Genomic DNA, 12,750 nt, shown 5'->3' on the forward strand with positions numbered 1-12,750 from the left:
GCTTGGAGGGCTCCTACACACAACCGAACCATTGGATTCTTAGGGAATATTCTTCCCCCAGGCAAGGGGTTACCATCCAAACCGCAGGTGGTAATACTTGATATCCGGAATCTTGAGCATCTGAGCCAAATGGATATCCAGAAAGTTCCCTGCTGCACCGCTATCGAGGAAAGCTGTCACATCCGCTGATTTGTCACGGAAGACTAGACGTCCAGGGACCAACAAAGAGTTTTCCGAAGAGACAATCTGAAGGCCTAAGCGCACCACTTCTCCAGCGCTTAAGCTTTGGCGTTTCCCGCCTTGTTAGGACAGAAACGAACTAGGTGTCCTGGTTGACCACAATATAAGCAAAGACCTAGTGAGCGTCTTCTGGAGCGTTCCTCTGGAGGCAAGCGATAAGCATCCAACTGCACGGGTTCCGGGAAATCCGGCAAGGTAACACTAGAACTGGGTGGTGCGCCAGGAGTTATTGATGACTTCCGTTCAGTTTTCCGTTCTCTAATACGATGGTCAATTTTAATGACCGGCTGCATCAAATCTTCAAGCGAGACGGGTACTGGATACTGAACTAAGGAGTCCTTAATTTGTTCCATAAGACCCAAGTGGAATTGACTCCGCAGTGCCGGATCATTCCAGGCGCTATCGGTGGACCATCGCTGGAACTCCGCACAATATTCTTCAGCGGTGCGCCGTCCTTGCCTTAATGCCCGAAGATGAGACTCAGCTGAGGCCACCCTGTCTGGGTCATCATATAGTAACCCCAGGGCCTGGAAGAAGGTATCCACGGTCTGCAAGGCTGGACTGGTAGAAGGAAGGGAGAAGGCCCAAGACTGGGGGTTACTCTGAAGTAGAGATATAACGATCCCTACCCTCTGCTGTTCAGAACCAGAGGAGCGTGGCCTCAGGCGGAAGTACAACCTGCAACTCTCTTTGAAGTTGCGGAAAGCGGACCTACTTCCAGAGAAACGGTCAGGCAAATTCATCTTCGGCTCTGGTGTGACGCCAGCAGGGGCTTGCTGAAGCTGCAGGTTCCTGGAAGCCTCTTCTTGGGCTGCCAAACGCTGGGCTAAACCTTGCACGACTTGAAAAAACCGTCTGGGCTGGAGACAGATCCGATTCGTCGTTGTCCATGGCAGTATAACACCAATCTTCTTAGGCCGGTTATAATGTTAGGAACTCCCTAGCCAGCACAGTAAAACTTGGAGTCTACTCCGAAAAGCCTGGTGTTCGCTGGAGCCCCTAGTGGTGGGGACAGACTTGACCGCAGGCTGACGGAGGGTCGAGAATCGTATACCGGCTAAGGAGAACCCAGGAGTGGAATGATTGGCAGACAGCAGCGTGGGGATCCGGCAGGGTAAACCAAGGTCAGAGGTCACAAGCACAGGTTCGGAATCCAGGGACAAGCGAAAGATCAGGGGCACAGGCGGAGGAGCAGAGTCCGGAATGCAGGCAAATAGTCAGGGTCAGAAGCGTAGGTTCAAGGTCCAGGAACAAGCAAGGGTCATACACGGGAGGTCGGTCACAGGTTAAACACCAGAGAGAGTACAAGCAGGCAGCAGAACTGTGAACAGGACGCTATAACCGGCAGTGAGGTTCAGTCCTCACTGCCTTAAATAGTACTGATGGCCAATTAGAACACAGTCCATAATGTCCTCAGCTGCAACATAATAAAAATGCAGAGCCTGCAGCCAATGGAAAAGGCAGAGTGCCAGCGGCAAACTAAGTTCCTAATCAACCCTGATTACTGATCTATAACAGCCTTGCATGGCTGTCTCATACTTTCCCTATGCGCATGCGCCCGGCTGTTTGACAGCTGGCCGGGCGCTGCGCCAGAAGCTCCCCTGCGTCCCGGTTGTTGCCCAGGCAACTGGGACGCTGAAACCGGAATTGACGCCCCGGTTGCCGTAGCAACAGACGGGCCCTCCCCAGAGAACCTGGAAGAGTCGCGGCGGCGCCCACGGCCGCAGCGATCCCTAACAGGTATTGTCTAAAATTAAAATTTTGGAAATTCGTATCCTGTCTCGTAAATAAGCTCTCATCTGTTCCGATAAACTTTTCCCCCCATAGTGGCTCTTCTCAACCTTGCTCATGACCTGGTTACCAGACAAGTCTCCATCTAAACAACCAAACGTGGAATGCAGCACGAATCCACCATGGGACAGTCATGGAATAAACCAAAGTCTGTCAGGTTTGGGACACATTTAAGTGATTGATAAAATCAGAGCCACATTATCCAATATCTGACCAATGTACCACCAGATGGATTCTCTGCAAGAACCTGAAAGGACAAAATTACACTTAAATGACTCCCAATAACCATTGTACCTTCCTCCCGCTCCTTTTTTTCCAATCAATGTTCCATACTTACACTTGACTTGACTCATGTCCGTATCTTCTGTGTTCTGCAGTGAACGTGGCCTGGTCTCTGTACAGGAACTTGGGCTTCCCCCTGGATCTCATCGGACTGATGCTGGAGGAGAGAGGATCCTCCCTGGATAAGGCCGCTGTAGAGCAGCTAGCTGTGGAGGAGGCAGAGGTCAGCACTGATATCCGTACTGTTTCCTGGCTGTACATGTATAATAATCCAGGGACCTGCGATTGGTGAGCTAGCAACCGCCTTCACCCCACCGCTCATCAGCGCTGCCGCTAGGGAGAATGTTCCAGGGGGTCAGCGGAATAGTGCAGAATTTATTAGACACATGAAGGAATCATCAGAACTTTTTAAACATCCAGTAAAGAGCTGCACTCACTGACATATATAGAAATTCATAAGTTAGGCATCAGCAGAAAATATTTACACGTACATACACACATCTATACATACATGACTGTTGATCCTCTATCATCATCATCATCATTTATTTATATAGCGCCACTAATTCCGTAGCGCTGTACAGAGAACTCACTCATATCAGTCCCTGCTCCATTGGGGCTTACAGTCTAAATTTCCTAACATACACACACACAGAAACAGACACAGACAGACAGACTAGGGTCAATTTGTTAGCAGCCAATTAACCTACCAGTATGTTTTTTGGAATGTGGGAGGAAACCCACGCAAACACGGGGAGAACATACAAACTCCTCACAGATAAGGCCATGGTTGGGAATTGAACTCATGACCCCAGTGCTGTGAGGCAGAAGTGCTAACCACTGAGCCACCGTGCTGCCCAAAATAGCTTAAGCTCTTAAACTATGGCTGGTGCACACAGAAGTATTCAAACACCGGAACTGCTAATAACAATTCTGATCTATCTGCCTCCACAGAATAAGGCGACATTACACTTCCACTAGTCCATTTGCTTCCTTCGTTGTTTCGGTTACTATCTAACCTAACTAGGATATCTGCACCTATTCAGTCATCCACACCCAGGTATCACGGCTACAAACACAGCAAATGGTGTGTACATCAGTTACTGACATGTTACTGACGTGTTCTCAGATGAAGGTCAGAGACCAGCAAGCGGAGAAGGCCGCAGCTGCTCTACAGCTGGATGTCCACTCTCTGGCCGAGCTGCAACGCAGGGGTATCGCCAGCACCAGTGATTCACCTAAATATGACTACAGCCTGACCGATGATGGCAGATACGGTAAGAAGCTTTCGCTGTAACACAGACAGTGTTTAGCATTTTGTATATCGTAAAACACTGCACATCTGGACATTTATGGTGTTTTGGTATCCAGCCCAAACAGTTAGCCAGTAACCACACAGGCGTAGAGACCAGTGGGAGGATTGGATATTTGCCCATGCCGACCAAAGCCCATTGGAGTTTCACCAACCCTGATGGTCATTTTGCAGCTACAAATTTAGCCATATCTGGTTCATTGTGGTGAACCCACAGCAAAATACAAGTGTATGTTGAGTTGCACATATATTAAGGTACATGCTACTCCAAATACATTACAAACATTGTGCATGTATCTTGCGGGGCCTAGAGAGGCCTGCCCCGGGCTGATCTCACATTATGTTATAGTGTGACCAGCCTGGCATAGGGGACTTATTGTCCCTGCGTTAGCTGTGTCCAGCCCAGGCTATAGCACTGATGCTTATTACTTATTCCTCTTTGCAGTGTTTTGGCCCTGTCAGGCCACCGTACTGATGCTGTACAAGGACCAGTCGCTGCGGTCTGAGGTTGGCAGGAATCAGCGCTGCGGTGTCATCCTGGACCGGACCTGTTTCTATGCGGAGCAGGGAGGGCAGAGCTCTGACCTCGGGTACTTTGTACGTCAGGGAGAGCAGGTAAGAGCTGTGTAATAATAGATATAATATGCGATTACTTTGTATCTCTCTTGTTTTACCTCTCTGTCCTCTCTGCAGGATTTTCTATTCCCGGTGGAGTCAGTACACGTGGCAGGAGGTTATGTGGTGCACGAGGTAATTGCCACTGAACCACTGAGAGTCGGAGATCAGCTTGTGCTGTATCTGGATGAGGTAAAAGAAAAAATATGACTACACAGTGGATTCATTTCTCCAGGTCATGTTCCCATAAGCTTAGCTTTCAACATATATACAGACTGCCCCGCTCCTGATCTGCCTAAAACACCCACTTTTCGGAGTGACTCTGCCTACTTTCATGTAAGCTCCATCCCTTTGGAGGTCCGCTAATCGGGACAGTCAGGAGGTGTACATATGTGTCTGCCCACTTTCTTTAAGCCTGCATTTCTAAAATATCGTCCAAGTATTAAATGTTTTTATTACTTTGTAAGAAATGCTTCTAAAATTGCGCTGTCTCGCGCGGCAATCGTCCCATTGAAAATATAGGCCGACGCCCAGTCCCCGTTGCCTCAGAGGATGTGTAAAATGAATGTCTTCCTGCTGGGAGAATAAAGATTTGTGGCTCCCTCTCACCAGGGAACGCTCATATAAATCCACCCTGTCCAACCTTTTGATCACGTTCTTAGTGTCTCGCTACATTTGGCGGATTGTGTCTCTGCAATGTTGGTGATGAGTGTTGTAGCGGTGATGGCGGAGATGAGTGTGGTGATGATGGTGACGGTAATGACTGTGTAGTGGTGATGAGTGTGGTAGTGGTGATGAGTGTGGTAGTGGTGATGATGGTGATGAGTGTGGTAGTGGTGATGATGGTGATGAGTGTGGTAGTGGTGATGATGGTGATGAGTGTGGTAGTGGTGATGAGTGTGGTAGTGGTGATGATGGTGATGAGTGTGGTAGCGGTGGTGAGTGTGGTAGCGGTGGTGAGTGTGGTAGTGGTGATGAGTGTGGTAGTGGTGATGATGGTGATGAGTGTGGTAGTGGTGATGAGTGTGGTAGTGGTGATGATGGTGATGAGTGTGGTAGCGGTGGTGAGTGTGGTAGTGGTGATGATGGTGATGAGTGTGGTAGTGGTGGTGACGATGATGAGTGTGGTAGTGGTGATGATGGTAATGAGTGTAGTAGCGATGATGATGGTGATGAGTGGTAGCGGTGGTGATGATGGTGATGAGTGTGGTAGCGGTGGTGAGTGTGGTAGTGGTGGTGAGTGTGGTAGTGGTGATGATGGTGATGAGTGTGGTAGTGGTGATGATGGTGATGAGTGTGGTAGTGGTGGTGATGATGGTGATGAGTGTGGTAGTGGTGATGATGGTGGTGAGTGTGGTAGTGGTGATGATGGTGATGAGTGTGGTAGTGGTGGTGAGTGTGGTAGTGGTGATGATGGTGATGAGTGTGGTAGTGGTGATGATGGTGATGAGTGTGGTAGTGGTGATGATGGTGATGAGTGTGGTAGCGGTGATGAGTGTGGTAGTGGTGATGATGGTGATGAGTGTGGTAGCGGTGGTGACGATGATGAGTGTGGTGATGATGGTGATGTCACAAAGCTTCTCTCGTCTCGCAGGCCCAGCGACTGGCATGCATGATAAAGCACACCGCCACCCACCTGCTGAATTTTGCCCTGCGCCAGGTATTAGGAGAGAGCACAACACAGCGAGGGTCTCATGTTACGGCAGAACGTCTGCGGTTTGATGTCAGCGTCACGGTGAGGACTTTAAATGTGGTTTAAATGAATGTCCCCACAGGACACCTGTAGATATCTGGGACTTGGCAGAGCGATGTGTGTCCTGGAGATGAGCTTTGTATTGTGTATTATTGTCCATAGTATTGTTTATGTCTGTTAGAGGAGAACGGAGGCAAAACATTATCATTACATAGAACAGTCCTATCTCAAAGTTCTCTAGTTGTCCGTCCAGAACTGTTATTGGATTTCATTATCCGTCATATATTCCTAAATCTCTGTGTCTGGAAATGGCTGTGAAGGTAACTTGTGGGTCTCCAGTTGTTGTGGAACTACAAGTGTCAGATTGCCAACCGTTACCTTAAAGTGCTGAGTGATGTGTAACTTACTAAGACTGGAATGTGTGTCTGTAATATTCACTGTTTCATAAAAGACACCAAATAATCCACATTCAGCATCAAGATACAAGTGTAGATATAAATGAATGATTATTTCTGTATCTCCCTCACTAACACTTCCTGTCACTCCCTCCTTACTCTGCGTCCTGTCTGTGTTCCCCTCTCTAACGCTCGCTGTCTGTATGTATATAAGGGGCCGGTGAGCAGTCAGCAGCTGCAGGACGTGGAGAAGCTGCTGCAGAACATGATTGCGCAGGACGAGGAGGTTTACACTGCGCAGCTGCCGCTGTCGGACACCAGACGTATCCAGGGTCTCCGCACTGTGGATGAGGTACACGTCCAATCAGATAAAGATATAAACAAGGTCTAATGTCAAAGGGTAATATGGCCGATATCTGTCTGATTAATGTTCCCTGAAACTGCTCTTCGTGTACAGCAGATCTCTTCTTCACTATTTGTCCTTGTATTGTCCCCTCCAACTGCACCTATCTCTTTGTGCCCTCTGTGCCCCTCCCATGTCTGAACACCACATGATCCGCTGTGTTAGAATCAGCTCTCTGTATTTGCCCCCCTCCCCCCCCCCCAAGTATGAGTCCCTTACCTCATGCCAGCACACTGCCCCGTAGCCTGTTATCCTCCTCTCTGTGTTGGAGCCATCCTTGTAACAGACCGTTCCCCCAATAACAGATCCTCCCTCGGTGTTAGGAGGCCCCCACCCCCTCATCTTGTCTCTGGGACCCCCTCATCCTGTTCAGGACAGTGTCTTGCGACGTCCTCCTTCTGTCCGGGGTGTCCCCATATTCCTCAGAGATCAGAGTCCACCACTGACAACTCGCTGATCTCCCTCTGCCGTTCTGGAGGACCCCGAGGGCCCATTCCGTCCTTTTCATCCTTTATACTATAACGTTTCTCTATTTCCCTCTTTCCCTTTTTTTTCTTTTTAGTTTTCTTCTCTTCCTGTCTCTCGGTAACGAGTCACATTTAAAATGCACACAATGGATGAGGTGCAGAGGAAAATCCTATTTGGTTTTGCCTTGACCCATATGCAGCTAGATTCCTACCAAAGCACATAGGCGAGGGCTCTCGCTGCTAAGCAAGAAGGGGGCGCACGGCGCCCCCTAGTGCTGGGGATAAGTGTAAAACAAGATGAAATGAGATAAAGGGGTGGAAAGGGCTAATTTTTGGGGACTTTTCCCGAAGGTCACACATCATTTCCATATGCAGTATAGACTGTCCCCTCACTGTCATCATTAAATGAGGATGAGTCGAGCAGTATTTAAGGAGAAAATGGGAAAGTTCTGTATAATGAGCTAGTGGTTGTAAAGTGGCAGGAGGAGGACTTTAATATCACCTTTATACATTTGTATAATGCAGATCTTTAGATTTTACCACCTCCAACAAACCCATACAAAACTTTGTGAATGCGTCTCCTGTGAGTAGGCGGACACCCCGACGTGCGCCAGACACCCCGACGTGCGCTAAGCAGACCATGTGCGCACCTGGGGTAAACCAAGCTGGTTCACAGTGCACATCCCGTGTGCTTCGTAAATGAGGTCCTGTTTTCCGTCAGTCTTTGTCTCCTTCCATGTCATCCTGCCTTTCCTGCCGACAGGTGTATCCGGATCCTGTGCGTGTTGTTTCGGTCGGGCTTCCCGTGGAGAAGGGACTGGGCCAGAGCTCTCACAGCGCTCGCCAGACATCAGTGGAACTTTGCTGCGGCACGTAAGGAATTAAATTATTATCTTGTTTGTGGACTTTATTCCGTGTGGCCATTAATGGAGTTCAGGTTTCTCCTCCGTGTAATACTCTTGTTTCTTATTCTCAGACATTTGCTCAGGACGGGAGCCATTGAAGACATCGTGTTAGTCTCTGAAAAACCGCTGGTGAAAGGGATCATTCGTCTTATCGCTGTCACTGGAGAAGAAGCCAAACAGGTCCCATACTTAGAACTTTTACCTCCTCTATATGTCTGTGGTTCTCGATATGTAAAATCGTATTATATAAAATCACACCAAACACTCAACCTTAAAAAGTTAAGTGCTAACTGATTATCTGTAGGCGCGTGAGATGGGACAGGCTCTGTGGCGAGACGTGGAGGCCATCACGGAGCGAATGAAGATGAGGTGCTCGTCTTTCAGTGACGCTCAGCAGTTGTCCAAGGAGATCGGATTCTTGACAGATGTGAGTAGAATGAAAGAGCAACGTGTGTACAGTCTCTGATACGGTTTGTATTACCAGAATGCACAGATTGTAAGCTCTTCTGCACAGGGTCCTCTTTCCTGTTTTTATTACATGTAAATATTTATTCCAACCCGTTTTCTTTGCTCTAATTATGCTTTAGATTTGCTGTGCACATTAATATGTAAAGATTCCCACAGCTGCTGCAGAACTCTTGATCATGTTCGATTATTCACGATGACTGACAGCTCTATTACATATCGGTTCAGTCCCGCACCTGCAGTCTTTAGACCGGATCTGCTTTTAGGGTTGAGCAGGGTTCTCTCCAGAGTGATAAAGGACGTGATATTTATTACACTCCCTACAGCTTCATGGATGATGTTCACAGTCTGATTGGAAATAATAATAACTAAATGTGTTTAACAGAATAATTCAGTTGTGTACTGTACTAATGTTTAATAAAGTACTTTGTATATTTCAGAGTGTGGACAGCGCCACCATGCCTCAGTGGCAGAGGAAAGAATTGCAGGTTTCTCTGAAGTCTTTACAGAGATCTGCTAACACAGCCTCGCGCAAGGTGGAAGAGAGACAGGTGAAAGGGTGACATTAATGTAGTCTCGCTGGGTGAATAAACCTGTTTTATTTTTAAATACGTCATTGTGTTGCCAGATATCATCATCATCATCACCATTTATTTATATAGCGCCACTGATTCCGCAGCGCTGTACAGAGAACTCACTTGTATCAGTCCCTGCCCCATTGGAGCTTACAGTCTAAATTCCCTAACATACACAGACACACACACACATACACACAGATTAGGGTCAATTTTGATAGCAGCCAATTAACCTACCAGTATGTTTTTGGAGTGTGGGAGGAAACCGGAGCACCCGGAGGAAACCCACGCAAACACAGGGAGACAATACAAACTCCACACAGATAAGGCCATGGTCAGGAATTGAACTCATGACCCCAGTGCTGTGAGGCAGAAGTGCTAACCACTGAGCCACCGTGCTGCCCACAGATATATTCAGAAGTCTTTATAAATTAATAACACTGATCTCTCTGCTCATATATTCATTACACAGTCATTAGATCGTGAGATTTTCTGTAATAATCCTTCATTAGCAGTTATGGCTCCGAGCCCAGTGTAATGTGTGTGAGAAAAGCTGCAGCCAGGTGCTGCCCCATCTCCTCTGTGTCTCTTGTGGCCGGTCCCTGGTCTGTCACCTGAGTCTGTCTCTTGTGGCCAGTCCCTGGTCTGTCACCTGAGTCTGTCTCTTGTGGCCAGTCCCTGGTCTGTCACCTGAGTCTGTCTCTTGTGGCCAGTCCCTGGTCTGTCACCTGAGTCTGTCTCTTGTGGCCAGTCCCTGGTCTGTCACCTGAGTCTGTCTCTTGTGGCCAGTCCCTGGTCTGTCACCTGAGTCTGTCTCTTGTGGCCAGTCCCTGGTCTGTCACCTGAGTCTGTCTCTTGTGGCCAGTCCCTGGTCTGTCACCTGAGTCTGTCTCTTGTGGCCAGTCCCTGGTCTGTCTCTTGTGGCCAGTCCCTGGTCTGTCTCTTGTGGCCAGTCCCTGGTCTGTCTCTTGTGGCCAGTCCCTGGTCTGTCACCTGAGTCTGTCTCTTGTGGCCAGTCCCTGGTCTGTCACCTGAGTCTGTCTCTTGTGGCCAGTCCCTGGTCTGTCACCTGAGTCTGTCTCTTGTAGACAGTCCCTGGTCTGTCACCTGAGTCTGTCTCTTGTAGACAGTCCCTGGTCTGTCACCTGAGTCTGTCTCTTGTAGACAGTCCCTGGTCTGTCACCTGTTATTAGTCCTGAGTTTGTCTTTTGTAGTTGGACCCTGTTCTGTTACATGTGTCCTCTGGCTGGGCCAGGACGATCTGCTGTCCTCTCTTATGTTGCTTGTAGTCAGTCTGTTGTCACCCTAGATGTATTGTTTCATTCATTAGCATTAGTCAGATTGTTTTATATATATGATGACATGTTTTACCGTCTCACCGTGACAATAACCTGTATTCATGCTCAGCACTTGGAGCTCAGTAACGCCCTCTGCTGGACATCTGTCAGCTACATCTGTTCTTTGTCTTCAGGCTGCAGAGAAAGTTCAGAGCCTGGTGGAGAAGCACTCCCATCATCCACTCATTGTGGACTCTGTGCACGTGGAGTCTCTTCCGGTGAGTTGTCGAAGCATCAGCAAAGGTGCTTTTAGTTTAATCCCATTCATTGAGTTTCTGTCTGTTTTAATGAATAATTCTGGAGTTTCTGGTATTGGTTTCCAGATATCTGCCATGATGAGAAGCATCAGTGTCCTGGTGACTTCATTATTTACCCTTAACTCCAGATCAGCCCCTTTTGTACTGTGCCCATGAACATGAGTACCACTTATCTGCCTTCAGCAGTGCACTAGGTTATGGGCCTTGCCTAATAACCTACCTCCAACCATGACCATAGGATGGGTCCCCCTCTAATAACCTACCTCCAAGCAGGACCATAGGATGAAACCCCCTCTAATAACCTACCTCCAACCATGACCATAGGATGGGTTCTCCTCTAATAACCTACCTCCAACCATGACCATAGGATGAGTCCCCCTCTAATAATCTACATCCAACCATGACCATAGGATGGGTTCTCCTCTAATAACCTACATCCAACCATGACCATAGGATGAGTCCCCCTCTAATAATCTACATCCAACCATGACCATAGGATGGGTTCTCCTCTAATAACCTACATCCAACCATGACCATAGGATGAGTCCCCCTCTAATAATCTACATCCAACCATGACCATAGGATGGGTCTCCCCTAATAATCTACCTCCAATCATGACCATAGGATGGGTTCCCCTCTAGTAACCTACCTACAACCATAACCAAAGGAGGAACCTAGTCTATTAACTAGCCTAATTATGTCCTGGAACATGAATCCCCCTTTAATCCAACCAGACAATGAGAATGAGCTTCATAAAAACCTATCTCCAACTGTGTCCTGTCCCCTATATTTATCCAACACTATCCAGGGTGAGTCCATGCCCCCCGCATCAGACCAACCATTGGTTGCAGCCTGTGCTATCGTGTCTCCTGTAGGTGCTAGTGAAGGTTGTGAAGCAGTTGTGTGACCGGTGTCCAGGATCCGCGGTGATGCTGCTCAGCAGACAGAGTTCTGGGAAGGTGCTCTGCGCCTGCCAGGTTCCAAAGGTGAGTGTTACCATCGTCCCATCATGTTTACCCAGACTGAATCATAATCCTATTGAACTCCTTTACGAAACGCGTTGGTTGTGCACAGCCGCTTCCGATGGTTCATCCAACCACCTAATAAAACCTTTCTGTTTTTCTCCTAAAATACTGTTCAATTTTAGTCTCACTAATGGCTGAAGTTTAAGAGTTTGAGGATAATTTGGGGCTATATTGTGTGTGTGTGTGGAGCTTATCTGCTGATGTCCAACATGGAGACGCATTCCACTAAAAGTATAGGAGAAGATCTCCGCCAGCTCATAGTTGGTACAAATGTTCCCTAAAATGTTCTCACTTCACCCCTCTAAATCTTTCTTACACCATTGTGTTTACTCTGCAAGAAGCCCTCACTCCCCCCATCAGTCTGTGCTGCGCTTTTGCACAGTGTCTCCAAACAGTATTGTGCTCTGCTCCTGGGTAGTTTTATGCTTCGTAAATGAGGGCCAGAGTCTCCCTAGTAAGATCGTGTGTTTGATATCTGTATCGTGTTTATTACCTCAGGGTAACCAGCCGCTTATCTCATTCTCAGTGGGGCAGTCGGCTCTCCTCTGGTCACTGGTTCTATGTAATCCGTATGCAATGTGAAATGTTATGAAATTATTTTCATTTCATTGAACTGGTTTATTTGGATTATATTTTTTCCTGTTGCGGCCTTTTCGGTGTTTAGATGTTTACAGTCAGTACTTGTCCCTTTATATAGACATAATACATAAGCTTGGCCCAAAAGCACTACATGGATATGAGAACACAAATAAATCTAATCCAGACATTCATCTTTATCAGGTGAACTAAAAAGCAACATTCAACTATTTTCCATCTTACACATCACAATACAATGATCTTCTAATAATTGTCTCCATGTAATTGGAGGAGTTAGAGGATCTGAGTTGTCCGCTTTGTAATTAACCCCCTCCCCCTCTAGAACCAAATTATTATTTGTCTGAATGATTGTGTGTTACTGTCCGGAAGAGACTGATGTACCCAGCGTTAC

The 12,750-nt window shown here is 47.5% G+C and overlaps 1 protein-coding gene across 3 annotated transcripts in view; it reads left to right on the forward strand.

Annotated features, from left to right (window-relative positions):
• The window catches only part of AARS2 (alanyl-tRNA synthetase 2, mitochondrial), a 48,209-nt gene that overhangs the window by 18,688 nt on the left and 16,771 nt on the right, over positions 1-12,750 (forward strand). For all 3 annotated transcript variants that reach the window (XM_075204462.1, XM_075204461.1, XM_075204463.1), the window contains exons 10-21: positions 2,409-2,536; positions 3,443-3,590; positions 4,071-4,240; positions 4,319-4,432; positions 5,835-5,975; positions 6,543-6,680; positions 7,962-8,071; positions 8,175-8,283; positions 8,408-8,530; positions 9,009-9,119; positions 10,615-10,698; positions 11,613-11,723. In XM_075204462.1, the coding sequence (XP_075060563.1) occupies positions 2,409-2,536; positions 3,443-3,590; positions 4,071-4,240; positions 4,319-4,432; positions 5,835-5,975; positions 6,543-6,680; positions 7,962-8,071; positions 8,175-8,283; positions 8,408-8,530; positions 9,009-9,119; positions 10,615-10,698; positions 11,613-11,723 (1,487 nt within the window). The remainder of the gene's footprint in view (positions 1-2,408; positions 2,537-3,442; positions 3,591-4,070; positions 4,241-4,318; positions 4,433-5,834; positions 5,976-6,542; positions 6,681-7,961; positions 8,072-8,174; positions 8,284-8,407; positions 8,531-9,008; positions 9,120-10,614; positions 10,699-11,612; positions 11,724-12,750) is intronic.

The sequence above is a fragment of the Mixophyes fleayi genome, chromosome 3 (assembly GCF_038048845.1).
Source record: "Mixophyes fleayi isolate aMixFle1 chromosome 3, aMixFle1.hap1, whole genome shotgun sequence".
Taxonomy (NCBI): Eukaryota; Metazoa; Chordata; class Amphibia; order Anura; family Limnodynastidae; genus Mixophyes; species Mixophyes fleayi.